This window comes from Rhinolophus hipposideros (genome assembly GCF_964194185.1).
Source record: "Rhinolophus hipposideros genome assembly, chromosome: 15".
Taxonomy (NCBI): domain Eukaryota; kingdom Metazoa; phylum Chordata; class Mammalia; order Chiroptera; family Rhinolophidae; genus Rhinolophus; species Rhinolophus hipposideros.
Window position 1 is genome coordinate 11661871 of NC_138061.1, and position 25420 is coordinate 11687290.

The 25420-nt window shown below is 38.0% G+C and overlaps 1 protein-coding gene across 5 annotated transcripts in view; it reads left to right on the top strand.

Moving 5' to 3' along the window:
* Positions 1 to 25420, top strand: part of SHTN1 (shootin 1) — a 98845-nt gene that overhangs the window by 13513 nt on the left and 59912 nt on the right. For all 5 annotated transcript variants that reach the window (XM_081074995.1, XM_081074999.1, XM_081074996.1 and 2 more), the window contains exons 2-5: positions 334 to 386; positions 10681 to 10741; positions 17512 to 17606; positions 23972 to 24137. In XM_081074995.1, the coding sequence (XP_080931121.1) occupies positions 334 to 386; positions 10681 to 10741; positions 17512 to 17606; positions 23972 to 24137 (375 nt within the window). The remainder of the gene's footprint in view (positions 1 to 333; positions 387 to 10680; positions 10742 to 17511; positions 17607 to 23971; positions 24138 to 25420) is intronic.

A 25420-nucleotide genomic window follows, 5' to 3' on the forward strand; every position in this document is an offset into this window, starting at 1 on the left:
CTAGTGCTGGAAGGAACTTCAGGGAACACCCACCTGTCTCCTTGGTCGCAAGACCAAGTGACTAGTATCAAAGAGAAGTGACTTGTCTGTCGTAGGTCACTTATGACTCATAGATCTTCCTGCTGACCTAGAGAGAACCAAAATTGGGCTTGGTGGGTTCCTATCTGCTATGGCCTCTTTTTCTTCCTTCCTCTTAAAAGCAGAAGCCCTTCTGTGGCCTCGTCTGCACCCCACCCCCATCCTAGTAAATAGTAGGGATTCATTGAATTCCCAGGTTTTTCCTATAGTAAACTTTTGGTAGTGGTATAACATTGCTTTCCTTTTTTCTTTCAGCAATCGGTGAATATGAAGACCTTAGAGCAGAGAACCAGAAAACAAAGGAGAAGGTTTGTACTTTACCCTTTTTTTCTTTTCTTACATGTGAAAAAGCCTAGACGGCATGGTGCATTGTTCTGCCATCAATTTCAGTTAAATGTGAATGAGAGTTTTTCTTTTTTTCTTCTCTTTTCTCCTGCATGTGTGTTTCAAGCTAATATCAACTCCAGGCTCCAGATGGTAAAGAATGGCAGGCATGCCACAGTGGGTGCTGCTCTTGGAGATTAACTACACAGCTCAATGTGCACGAGGCACCAGGCCAAGCAACTCAAGCCCCCAAGAACTGTACTTTTCCCAACAGTCAGATTTGGGATTCTAGTGATGGAATTGAAGGCCTGAGACATCTACTTGGGGGGTTTAGGCAGACTAGGTTTTGGAGAGAACTGTTTGGAATTAGTCGTTGGTGTTTAGCCCAAATACCCCTATAAATCTTTCGTATGTTTACTTCCTTTAAGTATATGAATAATATACTGGATGTTGAAAAGCACACAATGTGAAGATGGGGAAGCCTGGTGAATATTTTCAGGAACTCTGGCAGTTTTATTTTTAAACTGTTAAATAATTGAATTCTACTTACGTTTACAAACTATTTATCTTTTTGTCTCTGAGCATGTTTATTTCAGATTTATGACTATTTGTATAGGTACATATGTACATATAGGTACATATAGGTGCATATGTATAGGTACATATTTTGTATAGGTACATATTCCTCTCCCCCTGTAAATCTAGGGAGGGGACAAATGGAAAGGAATGCTAAGTTAGAAAGAAAAAGTAGAGAGACTGTAGAAAATGAAAAGTAGGAGAGAGAGCAGAACTGTCTATTATTGTTTTTAGACATAAATGAAATTTACTTTAAGAAATTACTTTCTTTGATAGGCCAAATACATCAAAACATAATGTCCACGGTGGAAAATTAATAAAACAGGTATTTCATGGTTGTTAAAGAGGTGGCCATCCTCGCTGTAAGTTACGAAACCTGGTCTTTACGGTTTTGGAGAGCTATAATGAAAATTGGCAGTGAGCTAAATATTTGTAAAACTTGAGGCATATTTTTGGGGGGTATGTATCGGGCCCTTAGGAATCATGTTTAACTTTTTTACCGATATTAATTTGCTACCTATATAGCTGTAGTGTGCTTGGTGACATCAAGAATAAAGACTGTAGTTCAAAGCATATTATAATGGATTTTTAGATCATTATTTTTCACTCAGTGTTAAGACTCCTTTGCAAGTAAATATTTGGTGTTCTGTGAAATCTTAAGTTTATGCTCTTCCTTTCATCAGGTGATTCCAGGAGTGGTAGGTGGGGGTGGTGAAAATATCCATGATAGGAGGTAGCTGGTATATATGCCCCTCTAATACGATCAGGTCACAGAAAATCGTTTGACAAAATTTCTAATTCTAACACCATAGCCACCAAAAATCACAGATTGTCTGAGAATGACACAGGTGGGGAGTTTGTGCTAACCCCTGGGTGCCCGATGCTCCATAATTTCAAAGTGAAGCCAGTGGGTGATGCTTGACCAGGTAGCTGAGTCTCTTTTTCTAAGGTACCCAGCCATCTTCCAGCTCTAGGAGAAAGAGCCAAGAAGTTAGTAGTCAACTGATTCTCTTCCATAGATGTTCCTGGCCCAACAGGAGAAGAGCAGAATAAATTGGAAGGGTTAATTCAGGAGAACTCCTTGACTTAAACTAGAGATATGAGGAGGGAAAGCAAACAAGCGTCTTCATGTGATAGAGAAGGAAGGCTATAGGAGAAAATGAGTAACATAAGAGGAAGGAGAATAAACTTTTTGGTTTTTCTTCTTCTTTCATCCTTGCTTACTTCTAGACCTAGGATTGCCCGAAAAATAGTAGATGTTCTATAAACATCTGTTGGTGGTGGTGGTGATGGTTGTTTAACTGAGAGCTGCTTTCTTCTGTAAGGTTTTAAGTGAACCATCTATTACACAAGTGGAATTATGGATAAAAAGCCCTTGATACAAGAAGAATTATAAATTACCTTTGCCCATTAACTGTTTACATGTTTCTCTACACAGAGGATGGCCTAATACTTTTGTGACATCTGTATGCATTATTGACCTGCTTCTGTTCTAATTCTTTAAAAATAACTATTAACAGAAATGGGAAGAAAGGAAATGAAAGCAGTATGGAATGCTGTGTGGTTGGGTAACACAGAATCGAGTGGTTTTAAGTCCACCGCACTCTGTTTATCTTCTGTTAAAAGACTAGCAGGCTTATTACTGAAGATTTTTCCCCCAAAAGGGGGGCTGTATTACAAAGGAGAGAAGCATAGAATAAAAAAGCCTTTTTATACTGCATAGAATGAGTAAAAGCAGCATTAGTTCCGGAGGTGGTAGATGGAGAACGCCCTTTTCTCTGGCAAAGCACTTGCTTGTGCCTGGCTGGGTGAGCTTTGTCCACTCCACGTCAGCTGATATATATATATATACATATGGCCATTCTTCCCTCGTGACCCCAGAACAGAGTTTCGGTAAATCAGTCAAGGATAGGAATCTACAGTAAGACTTCTTTTGCCACAGTTAATTTGATGGGGGGAAGTTTTGGACCAGTGGAAGGGACCCAAAAAATAAATGGCAAGTTATTTCTCCCATCCACATGTCCACATGAAGTCTATCTTTGTTGCCAAGTCATAAACTTTATCAGTGGAAAGAGAGTGTGGGTGTGATGCCTTCAGGTAAGATCTTTTATGCCGTTTGGAATCTCCTCTGTTGAGACAAGGGGTAGGCCATGAATCTCTTCAGAGCTCGCAGTTGCTTAAGAGGCTGTGTTTATTAAGAAGCTGCTCTGGGCCATGCACGTTCACTTCTCTCCCTCAACTGAAGCTTCAGACACCCCTGTGTCAGCTCCGTTTCGCAGAGAGTAGGACCTCAGGCTTTAACAGAGTCTAGATTCAAACATGGATCTTTTGACTCCAAATGTTCTTTTTGAAGCAGGTAAACCTACAGGAACTAATTGACTCTTTCCACAAAGGTCTTGGTTTTATTCTTAATTCTTTATTGTTAACTCATGTGTTTTCCACGTGACCTTAATCCCACAAATTATCAGACTCAATACTTTTCTGGATCATTTGTCTTCACCATCTATCAGTCTGTATTTAACAACTGGAAATTAAATATCAAGTCAATCTAATAAAATAAAATAAATATCGAATCGATCTTATGCCAGTAAAATTCACGTGTGTGTGTGATCGTCTGTGTATAGATTCTGACGTAATACATTCCAAGAGAAAGAGGAGATTTGGAAGGATGCGCCAAAGTTTTAATGATCTTTTCCTTTGCAGTTTTCCCTTTTAAAGAGAAACGTAATGTTGATCATTTTGTGGTTTTTACCCATCATTGTCTTTGAGGGTGGAATCAGAATCTTTTTGAGATAAGGAAAACTTTTTGAAGGGAAAACTTTTTGTTGAATGCCTTCTGAGTACTCGGGTGTAAAGAAAAATATATGAAGGCCCCACTCTCGAGTAAAACCACTTTGGGGGACACAGGCAATTTGATAAATAACTGATAAATGATAACAATAAAAGTGAATGCCTGGAGTTTGGGGGTGGGATGGGAAAAGGACAAAAAGACAAGTTTCCCCCTCAGTTCCCTGCGACTCTTAGTAGCTCTTAATGCTAGGCTTAAATGTCACTGATTGTTTTCAAGGTCCTGTTCTCTTACAAGCAGAATTAATGGTTTGCTTCTTTGTAATAAAACATGGGTATACCTCTTATGTGCGTATCACATTTTATCAACAAAAATTCATTATTATCAAAATGTTATATAGTGTACAAGTTATATAGGTGGGATTAAAATGTAAAAGCTTCAGTTGTTTTTTTAACATCAAGATAAATGGAGATTATAGAAAGGGTGTTACTTTGTTATTTTTTTTGCCTAATTTCTAAATGCCATTATCAACAGTGTGTTAAAAAGTTAGAGAGCCTGTCACATTGAAGTTAGCAACGCTTCCACATTTATTTTTCGTGGTATGGTATGGAAAAATAGAGGACTATACATTTTGGAATCAACCAGATAAAATGTTTTACTTTGCTTGGGAAGCAGTCACCGTATTCAGATGTTAGTCATGCTACTACAATTGAAGGGCATTCTCTTATGACTCATGCAGGATCTCAGTCATAATTATTTGGGTTTTTTTTCCTATATGGGGGGGAGGCAAAGCCTCACTGAGCTTTTAATGGAATAGCTTTCAACTTTCTGAGGGTGGAAGGTATGTGTGTGGAGCATGCATGAAAAGAAGGAAATCTGTATAATAGAAGAATGTCTGCCTTTAAACAGTTAAGTATGTTGAATATTACGAACTGAGATCGAGTTTTGAAATGAATCAATGTGTAAGTGAGTGATTAGAAGTCGTTTGGGTGAGCTACTGTAACTGCATCAGGCAGCTCTGTCAGCTTGCCAGGAACAATGAATGAAAAGGGAATGAGACAGATACTTTCTAAGACTTAGGTTTCAAGAAGCAAGATATGTGATCCTGTTGGCATCTTGGCTCAGCTGTCTATTGTTAAAATTTCTTCCCCTTGTGTAAATTTCAGAGGTGAAGGTCCCAAAGAATTTTATTTTTAAAAAAATCAATAAAGAAGCCATATTAAAGAGCAAGATATGCACCCATTATGCTAACTGTTCATGCATAATACATCCACATACATGCAGTTTCTTTAGAACAGAGTGGCAAGTGGTTGTGCCAGAGAAAAAGTAATTACTTAGCAGTTTGAAAGTGAAAATGAGTCTCTTATTAACAGCAATCTATCCAGAAACAAAGAGCAGGGATCTCTGTTCTGATGACATGTGTTTCCATCTAACACACAATACCTAGAATTTGGAGAATGCTGTAAGACAGCTTTAGGGGGCAGCTACTACTTTATTGCCTGTGAAAATTGGAGGGAAAGAACTTTGAATTGGAAGAAAGAACCCCACCAAAAGAGACAGGGTGAAAGGAATTCCATCCTAGTGGGAATGATTTAATTTATTGTGTTCTTTAAGGATAAGCAGTTGAGTTCTAGCCAAACTTACAGAGGTCGAACAATAAAATTGTCGATTATTGTTCAGATTGATATGATGGTCCTCTCACTGCATCCCCAAAGATTCTAAAACAGGTAAATACATCCAATTTTGACGCTATGCCTGTTTAAATTTTCAGATATTGTAACTGGACATAAAAGGCATGAACTTCAAGAAAAATAAGTAAAAATGCTACAGGGTTGAGAACTCTTCAGACTTGGTTGTTATAACCTCTGCTATGTGTTCCGGTAGTGTGGTCTTTCTTTCATTGTAGAAAGTATCCTTATAAATGGCTTGTTTCGTTGTTGATCTTTCCTGGTAGATCATACGTTTTGTGAGAGCACGTTGTCTGTGTTTTTCACTATATTCCCCCCAGTACCTGGCATGTGTAGGGCTGTGTGACTTGTCCAATGCTCAGAGGAAGGAAATAGAAGCATTCGGTGATTGTAGTAGGTACCTGCTTAGAAGTCTAATTCGGCCAGCTGTGCGGTACTCACCTGTGTCTAGATCGTCTGCTCTGCTGATGTTGTGCGTATGCAGTGCTTATGCGTACTGATTGGGCCCAAACTGGCCTTGCTGCAGGCTGCCAACCCTCCACTGCATTTGTATGCTGTGGAGATAAAAAGTCATATTTATGTTAGTGGACGTGAGACACAATTTAGAATATTGGGTTTTTTTCCTTGCATAAACTGTACACACAGCAATATATAAAGGTGTCTTGGTGTCTACATCAGTTATCTGTACTTTTACTGAGCCTTGTTACGGAGACATGTTCGTATAAACAGTAGTTGGATGATATGCGAGAGACAAAGAACAGAGCTGCCCATTTTGGTGGGGGAGGGGTAATGCCAGTTCACAATGGAAAGACTTTCCTCTGAAAATCACTCTGCCAGCGCTTAGAAATGCTGGTTTAGTTTCAGAAGCCAGGTATCTGCCTGGATGTGGCTTAAGGAAGAGAACTGGAAAGTAGCGAGGGCTTCTAATATTAAGAGCTTTCAAAACCGGCAAGGCCAACCTCCGGTCAATTCACTACTTTATAAAGAGCCAAAATAGAGACTCTAGAGTAGATGTAATGTTAACCAGCTTGCTTAAACCAGCCAGCGCTTGTGTTGCTGGGTTCTACCCCAACCTCGAGGTAGACAGAATCATTGGGCATCCAAATTAAGTGACGTGGGCCTAAGAACATCTGTTGCTATTGGACAGTCTTCACCAGCAATTCTCAGACAAAAAGAAGCCATTTCTACAAATGACGCAGCTGGGTGAGCAGGGTGGAGGAAGGGGTAGGATGGGTGAGGGGCTTCGGTGGGACCTAAAGACGTAACATTCTTCTGAAAAGACCCAGGACCCTTGCTGACTTCTCTCGGGGGGTAGAATGAGAGAAAGGTTATCAGGTATTTTTCTGGGTTCACCTAAAATGATGAAATAAGTAGATGTTTGTATTCCTGCTTAGAAAACCGGTTCGTCCTTCATAGGTTGTTCAGCTCTGGTTCCGAACAAGTAAGCTGTGTTTGCAGCTTGTATAGACCCCTCCCCCCTACACACACCCCTTTCAGTAGCCATAGCAGATGGTAAATGCTGTGGCTGCCAGTTCTATCCTAATGTGGTTGCAGAAAATAGAAAGCAAAACAACATGAAGACCCCTGATAGAATACAGATGGGGTTGGGAGATAGCTTCTGAATCTGCTGGTGGGGACTCGGGGGTTAACGTAAAAGCACAGAGTTGGACTAGAGAAACCAGTTTCCTTACATGTTGGAATAAGACTGTGATGTTGAGACCTGTTGTTAACCAGAGCCTGTCTCCCTGGGCCATAGGCCCAGAGAGCATGGGCAGAAAGTCTTATTTTGGGGGGATTGGTATAAGCCTCCCTAAGATTGTCATGTGTTGTTAATGACCAGTACGTGGTAGCTGCATTGGTGGTTTGTGTGTGATGTCAGTTGGTGGCCTTTTTCAGATCTGAGTAGATAAGTACCATCCTGTTAAATGCTCATTCCATTTTTTTTTTTTTTTTGGTCATACAAAGTCTCAAGTGAAAACGTCAGCTAGTTGATTTAAGTGAGGATGAAATTAACCTCTGATTTCTTCAGGTGGAGCTTTGAGAGGTATGTGGAAGAATCCAAGTGGCATTAAGTCAGAAGCAACACTCCCAAGTGCCAACTCTTACATAAAGACGGGTTTTCACAGGGCGTTTTATACCTCTGAGTATGCCAGATGTTAGAAACATGAGATTAATTTGGAAGTAAAATGCCAGATATATTTCATAGGGGAATCTTTAACTCAGGAGTTTAAATTCAGTAAAAATTTAATTTCTTTTTGTGCTTTAGACTATATTGTGCATTGTTGGAGGTGAGGCGGGCAGACTGGCATGGTGGTGGGGAAATAAATACGGAACAAGCAGAAGCCACATTCTAGAAAACAAGGAACATTCGTAAAACAGCTAGGTAGCTGTCTCATAACATTAAGGATCAAACAGTAGACTGAATACTGAAGGGTTTCTCTCATAAAGCTAATTTGAGAATCCAGGATTCTAGAGTTGAGAATTTTAAACACCAAAACAACCAATAAATGCAGTTTGTCTGCTGGAACTAGAAACTATATTAGACAGGATTTATTTTTTTTTAAAACAGAGAATAGATTTTCACAAGAAAACCTTCATGGAAGAATACAGCAGTCTCCCCTTATCTGAGGTTTCACTTTCTGTGGTTTCAGTTACCCATGATCAACTGCGGTCCAAAAATATTAAATGGAAAATTGCAGAAATAAACCGTTCGTACATTTTAAATTGCAGGCTGTTCTGAGTAGCACGGAGAATTCTTCCACGGCCCTGTTCTGTCCTGTCTGGGATGTAAGTCATCCCTTTGTCCAGCATATCTGCACTGGATGTGCTACCCGTATGTTAGTTACTTAGTGGTCTTCTCATTTACCAGATGGGTTATCAGAGATGTGAGAGAGTGATTGAGAGAGGGAGAGAGAGAGAGAGAGAGAGAGAGAGAGACAGAGACAGAGACACACACTCTACATTAACATAACTTTTTCTACAGTATATTGTTATAATTTTATTAATTGTTGTTAATCTCTTACTGTACCTAATTTGTAAATTAAATGTTATAGATATCTATATATTGGAAAAAACATTGTATATATAGGGTTCTGTACCACCTGCGGTTTGAGGCGTCCATTGGGGGTCTTGGAGTGTATTCCCCGCGGATAAGGGGGGACGACTGTATGTCTTCTCTTTTAGGAAATGGTCCAGCCTGACCCCTCTTGTGGAGGGTCTAAATCGGGAATGTAGTCAACAGCTTTGCTAATCGAGCACTGTGTACTACTTGTTTCGTGTACTCTTGTCAGAATGGATTTACCCACATGAAGGGTGATAGTTTTTATGAAGTTTGACTTTTTGAGAGCGTAAAGGCGAAAACTGAACTGTTTGTTTAACTTTTCTTAATTTTAAAAATATTTTAAAAGCACAGAAAAGGGCAGAGAATATTATCACAAATACACAACACACAGAATTAACTGCTATTTTTTTGAAATTTAAAAATAGAAAAGAATGCCGCAGATAAAATTGTTGAATATCACCTGTGCCACCCAACCTAGTCCTCTTACCCTCCTTGTCTTTTCAGACCGCTACAGTCATGCATTTTGTATGTGTTTGTGTGTTAAGGTATCATTTGATATATATTCTACAACTCCTTTCACTCAGCACTTTTTGAGGTTTGTCTATGTTGATACACAGATAGAGCTTTACTTCTTTTTCACTGCTCTATAGTGTATTGTATAAACACCCCATGATTTGTTATTATAAATGCTTACATGTTTGAGTAGATCGTCTTATAAACATTACTAGAGGTTGTAGTAATAGAATCTAGAAATATCATTGCTGAGTCATAGGCTGTGTGCATTTTTAATTTTGATAGTATATGTCCAAAGTAGAAATGTCAGCTGACACTTTTACCACAAGTATGTGAGTTTCCAACTCCTGATTTCAGACTTTTTTAGTTTTTGCCAGTCTAGTAGATGAGAATATCTTATACTTTAATTTGGATTTTTAAAATTATCAATAGTATCATTATTGTTTTTAGCCATTGAAATTTGAAAGTCTCCAAAGGCATGAAATCCCAATATATTTATCTGGCATGGTCGGATTAAAATATAATTTAAAGTTTTATTTTATTCACATGATCCTCTTGTTAATAGTATTCCACAAAATTAAAATTTTAATTACCGCTCTAATAGCTAAAATAACTTTTTAAAGTTTTAGACATTTTTGATGAAAAGCCTTCTAAAGTGTGTTATACGTTATTGTTTTATGAAATTCAGGGTGAATTTAATTCAGTATTCATAATGAACATTAGGCTTTTTAAAATTCATTAATACCTTCAGGGCCTGTTAAAATTATAAATAATTGTTTCTATACCAGATTCCCTAAAAGGTCCTCATGCTTTAATAATTTCTGGTGGTTTTTTTCTGCCTTTTATGGTCTTAACTTGTTTAAGTCTTTTTAGTGTTTCCTTTCACCTTTTAAAATGAAAAATCCGTTTATATATCCTTTTTTTGTGCCAGCTCTCTCTTCCTCACAAGTTCTCTCTCCCTCTGTCGCTGTCCCTCTCTTCCCCACGTCGGTTAGGCCCATTCTCTCTTCACTAATAAACTCTGCAGAAAAATAAATAAATAAAAATAAAAGAAAGGGAAAAAAATCCGTTTATGTAAATGATAACATGTTTATTGTGGAATATTTTATATTCTTTCCTTTTAAATTGTTATCTTCTTCTATACAGAATTCTAAGGACACAGGGATGGTTTTTCTTGAGTAAGAAAGTGCATGGGGCATGTGTAGCAGTTTCTCTTCATTCACTGGTCACTTTCGACTTTGTTCCAGCATTCTGGATATTTGAAACTATCCAGTTTTGGGGAATTTGACCTGCGGATGCGTGGGTTGTTCGCTGTATTAGCAAAATACTGACTTAAAATGAGGCACAACTATTCTTGTAGAGAATGAATTCATTTTAACTCAAGGATGTTAAATTGGTGTTTTACTGAGGAGATAACGAGCAGTGAGGTGACTTAATTATCTTAGAAGGTCCGAGAAAATGGGCCACATACATTGGTACCAATATGCTGGTTGAGCAGTACAAATACCATGTGACTATTCATGCTTTTTTAAGGGTTTTAAGGTTTTTGTTTTCTTTTCGTAAAAACTGCTACTGTTCCTAACTAAGTTTGCTTTCTTGCCTTTTCAAACTTATGAGAGAAATTTAATATTTTCATTTTTTTCTCATTTCAGTGTGACAAAATTAGGCAAGAACGAGATGAAGCTGTTAGAAAACTGGAGGAATTTCAGAAAAGTACGTACGCATTTCAGGGGAATTATTATAACACACATAACTGTGTTTTGGGATTATGTGGGTAGACATGTCCCCCATGTTTAGTTGCTGATGCATTGGTTATCGAAGAAAGCAAGAATTGTCTTCCCATTTGCCCCCACATGCCCTGGCATTACTGTGATTTTTAAGGAAATGGAATGAGCATTATTGTTTTATGAGAGGGTGATTATAAAAGACGGTTTGTACTTGTTACAACAAATTTTACTATGCAGAACAGTTAAAGGAGAACAAAAATTACTTGTTATCCTGACTCTTTGAGAAAAGCCAATGTTAGTATTTTATCGTCTTTCTTTCCTGGTCTTTTATCTGTGTAACATATGTATCTACAAAAAAATACAGTCATACTTTGCATTCAGTTTTGCAGTCTGTTTTTTTCAGTACACAATATGCTGAGGTGCCAAAAAATCGTATACACATGTCTTGTATTCATCTTTTGTTAATGATATATATTGAGTATTACAATTTTAATACAGTTTTTTCCTTTCTTAAAATGTGTGTATATATTTTTGACACCTCTGTGTTATGGTTATCTTTGCATGTCCGTAGAGATGTATATTTTGATTGTTGCCTGAAGTATTCTCTTATAGTACCGTAATTTATTTAAATATTTCTTAAGTGACAGATGGATTATTTCTGGTTTTTAGTTATTATTAATTATACCATGGCAAGTATTCTTATACAGACATGTTTACAGGGGTCTTATTAGTTCCTTGGTTTATAAAAAAGGAATTCTAGATTCATAGAACTTACACATTTTTAAGAGTTTGAATAAACGTTTGAAATAGCCCTCTCACCAAGGAAAGTTATATTCTCACAAAACCTGTAATACTTTTCTAAATTTTTGCTGTCATTCTTTATGTGATTTAAATTTGTTGCTATTTTATCCCCTAAGATAGAACATTTCTTGTGACACTCAGAAGGGTCAGAAGGACAATGCCATGGGAAAGGGCCGGACCTTAGCAAGGAAAAGGACCCTCCCCCTTGGACGTAGGGCCTTTGTCCATCATTCTATAAATGCTGGCTATACGAGTCAGGCTGTTTGATTTTAACAGTAAGTGTTGACTTGGTAACTACATAACAAAACATTTTATTCTTGTTGAAGGTAAAGCAGTTAGAAAAGTGCAGCATTATAGTTAAATTCCAACAGCCAGTTTATTTCAAGTGTCTGGCTATACCAAAGAAAATCTAAGGGGAATATTGTTATTACCTATCTTTGGAGGCCAATATCTATGACTGAAATATCTCTTCCTTATGAATGTAGGAGCTACAGTTGTGTAGTGTTTCCTCCTTTCCTAAAGCAGGATTAAAGGGATGTTCTTACACTTGTGCTGACACGGCGTCACAGCTGAGTGTCACCACTGACATGGTGACCAATTAATGTGCTGGATTAATTACTGACACTAGATTGGCATATTGTGTGCAGTAGAAATAGTTCAAGTGGGACTTTCTCTTGGGGACTAAGAAAGCTTTAAATATTTGCTAAAAAGATTGTATCTGAGATAAATGGATCACGACGTTAGCATACAGCATTTCAGTTTTGGAAGGGTGTGAGGGAGTTATCACCAGTGGAAAAGCACCCTTTGGTGTAAATCCAGGTAGCCCTGAGCAATTTCTGCATTAATAACATTCGGATAAATGACCCTGCCTCATAGGCTGTTCGAAGATTAAGTGAGATAATCCATGTAAAAGATGCTGAACGCAGTGCCTGACAGTACAGCTCAGTAAGTGTTAGTTAGTGCTCCACCATCTCACTCATGCCCCATCCAGTGCTGACTGCCCTTCAGCACTGATATTGAGGGTTCATACCATTTGCCTTCCGAGAGTTAGGTTCCGGACACGTCTCCACATTTGGACAGCTCTTGGGGAAAGTTTCTTTTGGTGCTAGGTTGAAATCGGCCTCCTGTAACTTTTACCTCTTGGCCTAGTTCTTGAAGTATAGGAAGAACAAACAGCTCAAGAAAGGCTTTGTTAGGCCGTAGGGCTCTCTCCTCCTCCCCAGCTTAGCATCCTTTCCCTGGCTGGTTTTGTCCACATGTCCATGCCATGCTTGGCTCCCGGCCAGCTCTTCCGAGCCTTTCTCCTATCTTTCTGCACAAAACCACCACTACATAGCAAGGCTGTGTTTCCTAGAAAGACCGATTCCTGTGACAGAAATTAAGTCCTTTTATGTCTTTCAGGCCACCACATTGGATCCTTTGTTCTGTTTGTAGGGTACACCAAGTTTCCTACACGCGCCCGTTTTCACGGGTGTTTTTCTTATTACATGTAAACCTTTCTAAGTAATCGGATGTTGCAGAGACACTTATGGTATGTTCTCCATGTACACTTTAGAGACATCCTGGCAGCTACACGTTGCTGAGTTGGCTGGATTGAGTGGTGTTTTGTTCATTCAGCAATACTATTGGTGGTGTCACCTTTAAATATGATGAATTAGAAAGGAACATAGAAAATTGGAGTCACCTAGAAATAGGTTTGGCTGGACTTTCCCAGCTAGAACTCTGTCATTTGGGATATGTTACTTAGCTTCTCTGGGCCTCAGTGTTCTCAAATATAAAACTGCTGTGGGAATGCCTATCACATAGGCTGGTTGCGAGGATTTATGAGAGAACACATGACGAGGGTTTAGCACGAGGCCGGACACACAGTTGCCTCAATAAATGGTGATGGTAGTTGCTTCCTAAGGAATTCTGCATGAGAACATTCTTGTAAAAGGGTGTTCACAGATGAACTTGGACTGGTAGATTTTTCTAATCAGAATCAACACAAACATGACTACCTGCTTTGTACTTATGATACTGTAGTGTGCTAAGTGCAAGAGATTCAGATATGAGTAGAATAAAATCTCTGCTCTAATGCTCACACTTAGTATAAGACAAAACAAGTAACAAGCCCCCCCCGCAACAAAACCCCCCCAAAACCAAAACCCTAGTTACCCTACTGTGTGATGTATTCTATGATGGCAGGTGTGTAAGAGTGTTTTGGGGTCATAGAAATGGAGAGACATACTTTGCTTATTCAACTTGACTGATAAAAGCAGGAATTGATGTACTTCTAGGTTACACTTCTGAGTTCTCAGAGTCATTAAAAAACTTTTATTATGAAAAATTTCAAGCTTATAGAAAAGTGAGATAATCGCATATTGAACCCTCATGTACCCATCATACAGCTTCAATAGTTATCAACTCATGACCAGTCTTCCTTCTTCTAGATGTCCTTACACCCTCTCTCACTGACCTCAGATTATTTTGAAACTAATTCCAGTCGTTATATCATTATTTTTTCTTTTCTTTTTTTATTAAATTTATTGGGGTGACAATTGTTAGTAAATTTACATAGATTTCAGGTGTACAATTCTGTATTACATCGTCTATAAATCCCATTGTGTGTTCACCACCCAGAGTCAGTTCTCCTTCCATCACCATATATTTGATCCCCTTTACCCTCATCGCCCACCCCCCCGTTATATCATTTATCTATAAATATTTCAGTATGTATTCTAAATTACTAGGATTTTTTAAAAACATAACTACAGTAATAGGGTCACTTTATTTAAAACTCATCTTTTTTTGGTCTTTTTAAACCTTCATGTCATTCAAATGATAGGTGTTTTAGATGCAGTGGTCATGGATTATGGATATCATGAGACAAACCCAAATTCAGGACCATAAGGCAAATCATTAAATGAACAATTACAGGTTTTTAAAATGTCTATCCTTTGAAAGGTGCAAATGAATTTGTTTATTTAAAAAAATTTTGTTTCATGTCATGTGACCGGACTTGTTTTTAGAAATGGGGTCATGCTTCTTAAAGCTGTAAATGCCTTCTGAAATATGTTCTTCCCTTTTGAATCTAGAAATTAGTAAGTAGGTTTCTATGTTACCAATTTAGCATTGGGATAATTTTTTAAATGAAAAATTAAAGCACAATTTTTTTATTTTTTTTAATTTTTTTTAATTTATTTATTTATTTATTAGTTTCAGGTGTACAAGACAAGGTAATACCCAGACGTTCATCATTTATATCCCTCACACTGCGAACCCCCCTCCCCCCATCCACTATCCCTCCGACCTCACACTGAACCATCACATTATATATATAAAATTATAGTTGGCATTCATTAATGTTTAGCTTCTGGTGTACAATGCCATGATCAGGTATCCACAGTATCCCTGAGGTGGTCTCCCAAATAAAGCACAATTTTTAATTGCAACTGTTCCCTCTTAGAGGAAGAAATAAAAACCGTACCTGATGGCATAGTCCATGTGAGAATTGGAAAAAATGTGACCTAGTGCTACCTAGCTAAGTTTATCAAGTTAAATGAAAGGGCGGATTTTTACAAAATGTTTAGAAAATAAGTTTGTGTTTTTTCCTTTTCGCTAGGCCTAAACCTTACTACTGTGTAATAATTTTTCTTACTCTTTCATGAGCAAGAATGTTATTGAATAAAAAGTCAAATTCCTATGAAAAATGCAGAGTGTTTATGTTTTTGTTATGATAGTGGAAATACCAGATTGTGGCAGAAGATGTCAAGTATTGAGGCTAAAAAAATTCAAAGTAATATTTGATGTTGTAAAAATTGTATAGGTCTCTTTTCTCTTTCCTTCACATTTTTGAAGAACCTACCTTGTAAACATAGTGATAAAATGCCAGGAATATTAGGATTTTAAGGAAATAATAGAGCCTATTATTTAAACTACAATATAAAAGGCAATTATATTGATGAAGAGCTACACGGGCTTTGTATGTGTGAATAAACTTGGCCTGTGTTCAGCTTCTATTTGTTCTTCTGGCATAAACACATATTGTGTGTGATTCCAGTTTAATGGGGACCCGTTTGTATGCCAAGCAGCTGCATTTTAGGACCTATTGCGTGATTTCATAGCTCTCTGAAAATTGGTTCTATTCAGAACAAGAGATAGAAGACGAGAAGGGGGGTGGTGTGGAAGGGGGAGGGGGGAGAGCTTCAACACACAATCATTTCTTTTCAATTGGAGCCAGAAAGGTTGATGACAACATGACCATTGTGTTATAATGATAAGACCACTAAGGCATCTGTACCTCTCATCAAGGCTTTCACACAACAGCAGATACAATTTAATTCACTGCTCTGTCAGCAGTGCTGATACCATTATGCCGTCTGTCTCCACAGTTATAATCACTGTCCTCTGAGAAATGCAGTTGAAATGATCTTGAGCAGTCAAAGAAACTCTCAATTAAGGCTGCCACTTCCAATGTGTCAGATTGTGTCTTATGCACTTGGTACAATTTTCACTTCCAATCCTGTTTATTTACAATGTCTACCAGTAATTACGCTTAACGTGTCATTTAGTGAGGGGGGCCCCTGCCAAGCCGATTGTTGGGTGCTGCTGTACCATTGAGTGGGAGTTTCTTGAAGTCAATGCCATCAGCAGCTTTTAGGCCCTGATGGGATGCAGTAGTAATGTTGATAATGCAAGTATCGTGCTCATCAAGTCATAATTAGATGCCACTCAAATGTGCCACTTGTAATAACAGTGTTGATTCATGTTTTTCTCGGTGACTGCAACTACTAATTAGTTAAGTGGTTTTTGGTTGGCCTGCATTTGCTGCAGATTATTATTACCCCTGAAAAAATGTCAAGGTTAGACATGTTTCTGGCCATTTAGTGCTGCTTTATGAATTTGAATATTAACATAATAAGAACTTTGGACAGACTTAGGAAGTAATACATTTTTGTATTTAATTTGGAGAGAAATTTTTTCTCCTGAGTTTAATCATAATTGCAGGTTAATTAAGCTTAAATGAAGCAAAAGTAATCTCTCTTTGTGTTAATGTGAGCCCAGTGTTTTTTGCCTAACTTTGTTGGGTTTCACGTTTGGGTATCCTTACTTTTTCTTTTTTAAAGCCAAACAAATGTCAACAAGTATACATGTCTATAGTTAAGTTTGAGATAGTGAATATTTGGATATTTTCTTTTGGTAGGAATGTGGGTGAAAGGAATGGGCATTTTTCTTTCTTGATCTTCAAAGTATAATTCAAGCTCTAAATTATTTTTACTTTTAAATCTCAATTTATATAAACCAGCAGCCAAAAATATCTGAAAATTACTATTTTTCAAGCGTTGGTAAAATATCAAGTAACATTTTTTTCCCCTAGTCTTCCTGACAGCGATGCGAGAAGCAATTTATTAACATCTATTTTCATCATCATGTAGTACATAAATCTTGTTGCTATACTTCTCTGTCCTGGAATTTATTATAGTAACTATTTAGTCACTAATAAAGGTTAATATTGCAAAACTTACCTTAGCTAAGCTGCCACATTGTTATTACAGCTATGAGATCAACTCAAGCTGTAGTTTTTTAAATTTCTCATTAGGTAATGTGTTATATCCTGATGAGACAAGGAAATCATGTTTGTTACTTTTTGTTTATGAGAGGTTCTTTTGTTTAAATTAGTGGTTATGTATACAGCTACATAGCAAATAGACACTTAGAAACATTCTAAGTAGCTTTCTTAAAATGTGTATCATATCAATAAAGGTTCTTTGTTGTGTTCTTTTTTGTTCTACATCCACATATTCTCTAAGATTTAACCAGGGCTGCATCTTAAACGGTTTTTTTTCCATGATAGCTGAAGTTCTGGCTAGCTAAAGAATTGAAGTATTCTTAATCACGGGACAAAATGTGTGGGCTTCTGGAATAGCTGACTAATCTTTGAATGCTGAGACTTTTTTCCCCCCTCATTCCTAGTTTCTCACATGGTTATAGAGGAAGTTAATTTTATGCAGAACCATCTTGAAATAGAGAAGACTTGTCGGGAAAGTGCTGAAGCCTTGGCAACAAAGGTGAGACTATACAAATTAAAGGAATTCTACCTTAGCTTTTAAATTCCTGCTTGCTACTCTGCACAGTGGCTTCTATCCTTTTTTTGCTTTTCTAGTTCTCTAATCTATTGTCTTCTCTGATGACGAGGAAAATGTTGTAAGGTTTCAGAATCCTGGAATATGATTATGTATGTATCTGTCTGAAGGGAAAGGTTCTTTTGGTTTTTCAAGGAGCATGTATATGTGTGTGTTTCAAAATTTGTGCTTTTTGCCTGTGAAATATGGACCTACAGTAATCTTTTGAACTGGTCTTTCAAAATGTGTGTGCATTTGGTAAAATGCTAACCAAATTTCAAACTAAACCTGGTGTGACATAAAAGAGCAGTGACTGTTTCATGTTTGAATCAGATGAAAAAGTCAGCTTCAATCCTTACATTTCAGGTGATTATTTGAGAAAGCAAAGCAGGCGAAAGGTGACCCTCAGTGCTCCCCTGATTGCTTCTAGCTGATGAATTTACCAAGTGTGTAATTTTCTATATTCTGTCTCATCAGAAGTACGTTATTATTAAAGAATGTTTTTCTCTCTGTCTTACGTATTTTGGGTTGCGTAAAATGCATCTGAACCTCTTCATCAGAAAACGGATTACAGCAATTTTCAACCAAGTTTCATTAGTAATGCCAGTTGTGTTTCTTTCCTCTTCTCCCCATCACATACCTCCAAAGTGTTTCTTTGGATGTGACTGAAATTCTACAAGTCTGTGTGTCTATCTGTGTGTTTACCTATCTATCCTATCTATCTATCATTGATCTTACCTATCCTATCTATCAATGTATTCTATCTATCTGATCTATCCTGTCTGTCTGTCTGTCTGTCTGTCTGTCTATCTATCTATCTGCATTAGCAGTGTGCTTGCTATAGGTGTTTACTTAATTGTTTGCGTAACAACTACATTAGGATTCATGAGATACACAGCCAGAACCTAAGAATATAAATATGTGTATTGGGGGCAGCCGGATAGCTCAGTTGGTTAGAGCGCGATGCTTGTAACACCAGGGTTGCTGGTTCGATTCCCACAGGGGCCACTGTGAGCTGCGCCCTCCACAGCTAGATTGAAACAACTACTTGACTTGGAGCTGATGGGTCCTGGAAAAAACACACTTAAAATAAAAATAAAAGAAGTCAAAAAAATAAATATGTGTACTAACTTCTGTTGTTTATCTAAAGAGCACATAGCAGTACAGGCCATTGCTTTGAAAACAGTGATGACATGGGGGCTCTCACGTCATTTCTGCTCTGCTGCGCGTCACTAGAGGTCACTGGTCCAGAATACTGTGTGAATTCTCTTTCCATTTCCTTTCTGTCTTTCTTCATTTGGAACAAGGAGAAAAAAATATTCGGACCATACCAGACGCTCTGAATCTTGTAGGGGCTAAGAGTAGTCGCTGTATTTTCTCTTGTTCTCAACAAGTGCTCCTGATGCAATAGTACTTGCAAAGGGAGAACACAGATTGGCTCTCAGGTCTGACGGAGTTGATGGAAATCAGTGGTTTGGGAAGCCGTATTGACAGGTTTTATTCCTGGTTCTCTCATTTTGGGCATATGCGACTGGGGCCAAGTTAGTTCTATTCCCTGGACTGCCATCTCATCCTAAATGACAGGAGGGACTAGGCACTACTGGCATGAGAAAGGGGCAGACTATGTTTTCATTATACACTTTAATCGCTGGTCCATATAATAATTTAAAACATTACTTTACACCCCATGCCCCCTTTTAACTGGTGGCTTTGAATAAGAGACTCCACCTCTCTGAGCTACAATTATCTTGTCCTAAGGGTCAGGGTAGACCAGGGTTGATATTTTGAAGAGGCCCCCAGACTCGCTGACTCTAGGAGTGTGGCCCAGGCAGATGTGGGCTGAAATCTGCCAGGTAACTGTTGTATTCATAGTTGGTTGTGAACCACTGTGTTAGTAATCTGTAAGGTCTTTTTTACAATTGTCTTGACAATAAGGTCCTTAACTTGTTCAGTTTATCATCTATTCTTTAAGAAGTCTCTCTTGGAAATGGACAAATGCTTTGTTCTTGAGCATACACTGTGAACTCATGGGGCTTGGAGTAAAAAACAAACCAAAAAACCTATTCAGACACTATAGATGTTCTCATTGGCTGTGGCAGATACTACAGCTTTGATTGAATGCAAAGTTTAGAAACTTCATCATGTGTGGTCAATACATGATAATAGCACATCGTGAGTTAGGTATCATTGTCATTTTTTTTTTTAAAGATTTTATTGGGGAAAGGGAACAGGACTTTATTGGGGAACAGTGTGTACTTCCAGGACTTTTCCAAGTCAAGTCGTTGTCTCCTTTCAATCTTAGTTGTAGAGGGTGCCATTCAGCTTCAAGTTGTTGTCCTTTCAGTCTTAGTTGTGGAGGGCGCAGGTCAGCTTCAGGTCCAGTCACCATTGTTAGTTGCAGGGGGCGCAGCCCACCATCCCTTGCGGGAGTCGAGGAGTCGAACCAGCAACCTTGTGGTTGAGAGCCCGCGCTCCAACCATCTGAGCCATCTAGCTACCTGGGAGCTCATTAACTTCATTCTAGTTGCAGAGGGCGCAGCTCGCTGGCGCATGTAGGAATCGAACCAGCAGCCCTGTTGCCCAGAGCTCGCGTTCTAACCAACTGAGCCACCCGTCTGCCCCATCATTGTTAGTTTTCTTTTTTCCTAGCTCATATCTAGCATGCAGTTTTTTATTTTCCTTTTTATTAAATTGATTGGGGTGACATTGCTTAATAAAATTATATAGGCTTCAAGTGTACAATTCTGTAAAACAACATCCATATATTGCATTGTGTGTTCACCACCCAAAGTCAAATCACCTTCCTTCAGTATATATTGGACCCCCTTTACCTTCTTCTACCTGCCCTACCTGCCTTTCCCTCTAGTAACTGCTAAACTGTTGCCCATGTCTATGAGTTTTTGCTTGTTTGTTTGTCTTTTTCGTTTGTTGCTTTCAGTTTTATATTTCACACGAGTGAAATCGTATGGTTCTCAACTTTTGCTGTCTAACTCATTTTTCTTAGCATGAGCATTTCAAGTTCCATCCATGCATCACTGTCATTTTTGAAAGTAGGTTCCATTTTCTGAACAGTAAAGTTTCTGTAAATTAATTCTGATTTTTCTAAGTCTTTGCTCTCAAATTAATGACAGATGGAATGTTTAATTCTTATAAGGCAATTTGACTGCATAATTTTCTTAAAAGCAAATATGGATACTTTGCCTTGTTAAAATGTGTAGGTTAAACTGATTACTGTAGACCAACCAGTTCATTAAACCATATGGTCCAAATCTGTTCAACTTTCTTATTTTGTATCTTTAAATATTTATTAAACTGTGTGCAATATAAAAACCCCATTTAAATTGGAATATAAAAGATTCTGTAGGATTATAAAATATTTATTTTTGCCTTGTGACTTAGAGGCTCCAAAAAAAAAAAAAGCATGTCATTAACCTATATAACTTGATGAATGATAACTGCAACGAAATAGCCAAAATTTGTGAATTCAGAGTTTCCAAACGTGTTCATTCAGTTAGCATAGTCATAAGATTGTATGCATATAAATCTTCCATTTCTTTCAAAATGTGAAAGCGATGTTTCAGAAAAGACTTGACATTTTCTGTCCCTTTTTCTTGAGTTAGTAACGTTAAAAAGAGTCGTTGTATTGCAGCCAGAGAGTAGCTAGTGCATTTTGGTTCCCCGTTTGATGAGGCATCAAACTATTTTTGAGGGCAGAACTCCTAACTATCAGGGTTTTAAGTATTACTGTGATGATGGTAGCCTGGAGAAGTGTAATATATTAAGCACCAGATCGCAAAAATTAATATTTTAATTTTTTCAGAAGTATCCTGGAGGAAATAAAAAAGGCACAAATGAATACCTTGATTGAAGAAAACTAGCTGATAAAAGATTTCCAAAGGAAAACTAGATACACAAACAAAACTTTTAGTAGCTAACACTAAATTTTTACTGTCGGTCACTGCATTAAACACTGTATATGTAATACCTCATTTTATCTTCCTATTATAGGTAGAGACTATTTGTATCCTTAGTTTGCTGATGAGAAAACTGTGACACTAAAAGATTAAGTTTTTCTAGAAACAGAGACAATTTGATTGCCAAGTTGGTTCTTAACTCTTGCTATTCTTATTTTATACTAAATGTATGTGCTAAAGCATGGCATTACTCTATGTCAGTGATTCTCAGTATTGATATACATTAGAATCACATGGGAGGCTCTGAAAAAGTACTATGCTGGGCCCCACTGCCCGAGATTTTGGTCTGGTGAGGGTCTGTGCATTGGGATTTTTAAAAAGATCTCTAGAGATTCTAATGGGAAGAGTTGGAAAAAAATTAGTTTAAATATTAGGAGGCAGAATTACAAATTAAGTCTTGAGTTTTTTCACTTGTTTCTTCAATTCATATGTTTTCCCTAACATTCAGAAAAGATGGCATTGTTTGAGAATCGATAAGGATCTTTGAGCCTCTAGTGTTGTGCTCTAGCATTCAGGGTTCAAAACACGCTCCGTCCCCCACAGTGCTTACTTGAATTTTCCATTTTTAGGAAGAGGGGTTGGGAAATCATGGGCCTCGTGCCTTATTCCTGATCCTGTAACGTAACCTGGGGAGCTAGAAGCTGGAGCAGTGGGCTAGGGACGGGGAATGAAAGGCTGTGTCTGATTCCCTAAATATGGCTCACCAGACTTCCCAGGAAGAATCCATTGAAGGGTTCATAGCCATTTCTAAGAGATTCTTCCTGATTCTCCAGAGAGCTCAGGGAAACCTCTTGTGCTCCAGACCAAGCTACTTGAGATATGTTTAGATTCACAATTATTGGGGTAAGACTTCATTCAGTCTCCCAGATTGAAATGGGCTGGTCTTTCCCTAAGAGAAACCCTGAGGGATCCCAATTATCACAAGTGAAGGGCCAAAGCCCGACAAATACCAGACTAAACATCTTATTCTGGTGTAAGGTTTACAGTAGGGAAGGGCAGTTTGCTTGCCAAGGAATTGTGTTTCTGTTTGTATTTATTTCCAATGCCAATTATTAATTCAGAACTTGATGACCAGTGGCGTTTAACAAAGGAAATAACATTTGCATTTCTATATCTTATATTTTACACTAGAGAAATCAATCTTCTAAATACTTCCATAGGCTCAAATAAGAGAAAACCTTTCATTTCTTAGTCTTGAGAAAACATAAGCAAAGCCTATTTTCTTCCTGTGGACTTGAGACCACGTGCAGTCTTTGTGTGTGCTTTGTCCTTACACTTACATGCACGTAAACACATGAACTAAAGAAGGCAATGATAGCAGAGTAACTAAAAACCAACTCATTTCTACATTAAGGAATAACAGATACATTAATTAGGATTCCTTTTCTCTGTTACGTATTCAGATTCTTTTTATAGAGATAATGGAAACATATCTTGAACTTCTTTCTATTGTATATTATTAGAACTCTCTGTACAGATAAAAACACATCTTGAACTATTATAGCTTCAGCAAGAAAAGAAACAAAAGTAGAATTTGTTACAGAGGGATTGGAGAGTCCCTAGAATCCGTGAGCTAGGAGCGTTACAGGAATGGGCTGGAGCCCTGTGGGAAGCCTTATCTCCTTTGCTTTTCTTGCCTCGCTCTACACCTCAGCTCCATTTTGGCTTTGCTTCAGGCTACCTTCTTCTGTCCCTCAATTCAGTGGTGGAATGTGGTTGCCTACAGCTTTTGTACATCCGGATGTATGGAAAGGAACTCATCTCTCTGTTCCAGCCTCCAGATTTCTAGAGAAAGGATGTGATTGACCGAGCTTGGGTCATGTACCTAATCCCTGAACTAATTAGCTGTGGCCAGAGGGATAAGGTGTGTTTTGGGGAAACGTGGCAGTTCCACAGAAATCAGGTAGAACAATGGAAAGGATTGGCAGTGTCCACAATAGAGCAAACATTTAACAGGTGTTCATGGCACAGCATCAAAGAAAACATTCACTTGAAATAAAGTGCCTTAATTAAGACAATCAACTTGATATTTGGTATCCTCTATGCTGGTGTTTTATTTTAATTCTTATTTTTCCTATCAGTTGTAACTAGCATTTTCACATGCTGCTGGCTATAATCCCGGCATCAGGTTTTACTTAAAGTAATAAGTTTAATATTAAGGCGTGTAAGTAAAACCTTACTTAATGAATCTTCTAATTGTTCTTTCATGCTGTGAATGTTGAGGAATATGTAAGACAAAAAAAAAAAACAAACAAAATACACTTAGTCTATTGTTTAAAAATCTCAGACATGCATTTGACTACTGTCAAAATGAACCGTTTTTGTATTTTGCGTTAGCTAAATAAAGAAAATAAGACTTTGAAAAGGATCAGCATGTTGTACATGGCCAAGCTGGGACCGGATGTAATAACTGAAGAGATCAACATCGATGAAGATCCGGCTACAGACGCCGACGGGGCTGCTGAGAGTTGTGTCTCCGTGCAGTGTCAGAAGCAAATCAAAGGTGGGACTCGTGGCTTCCTTACTGAGCATCGTTGTGATGTTTCCCACCCCTGGTTGCACACTGGATTCACATGAGACCTTTAAAAAAAATACTGATGCCCTCGAAAAAATTTGGATTCAAATGGGAGTGGTTAAGAACTGTGATAGGGTAAGACATCTGTGCTTGATGAGTTGCTTTCTTGCTTGGGAGTAGGCACTTTTGAAAGCCTTGTCTTGCCAAGCAGCCAGTTAGCCTATAAACTCCTTAAGAACATGGACTAGGTGTTAAGATAGTTTTGATGAAATGAATGAAAGGATGAGTACAGATGTATCCAGTCCACGCCTTCTGATTGCCTGCTTCTCTGTAGGCATCTTTGGGGAAGATTCCTTCCTAAATTGCTTGTCGTCTGTCCTCCAAGGACCTCTCATCTGATTGAGGCAAGGAGCTGTAAGCAGTGTGCAGTATTCAGTAACTGTGTTGGCCAGCAAGAAGTGCTGTTAGGCAAGATCCCATGACCCATTCATTAAATACACATTAATTTGATTCATATATATATAGACACACATTGTTTATGTTAAAGATGTAGGAGAGCAGGTTTTGGGTCAATAACTGTTGGGGCACATGACAGAAGCAGGACTCATTAGTTTGTTTGGTAGACAGCACTTCAATTGGAAGTATAAAGAAGTAAGTACTGTGAGCCCGCCATATATACGGGTTCTACATCCACGGATTCAACGAACCATGGGTCAAAAATATTCAGGGAAAAAATGTTACGTTGTGGCCGACGTGTACTGTGGGTGTTAGGCGTACGATGGTTTATCTTTACTGAACATGTACAGACTTTTTTTTTGGGGGGTCATTTCCTATATAATACAGTATAACAACTATTTACATAGCATTGATATTGTCTTAGGTATCATATCTGGAGATGATTTAACCTGTACAGGAGGGCGTGGTTAAGTTGTGTGCAATCACTATGCCAGTTTACATAAGGAACTTATATAAACAGTTTGGGATCTGCGGGGGTCCTGGAACCAATCCTCATGAAAATCAAGGGGTGACTATATAAAGAACGTCATCTTTACCTGACCCTTTACTCCCTTAACCTAAAACCACATGATATTTATGTTGGTGGGGAGAGAGAAGTTTAAATAATTTTTTGTTGTTGTTCATAATTCTCCCTTCTGTTAGGTTTTGAATGGTATGGGCTCTTGTTCTTCTTTTAGGATTAGCCAGCCAGTAGAGAAAGTGATTTTGAAATAAATCTCTGAGAACTCCTTTAAGCTGGATTTATGTAAAAAGTT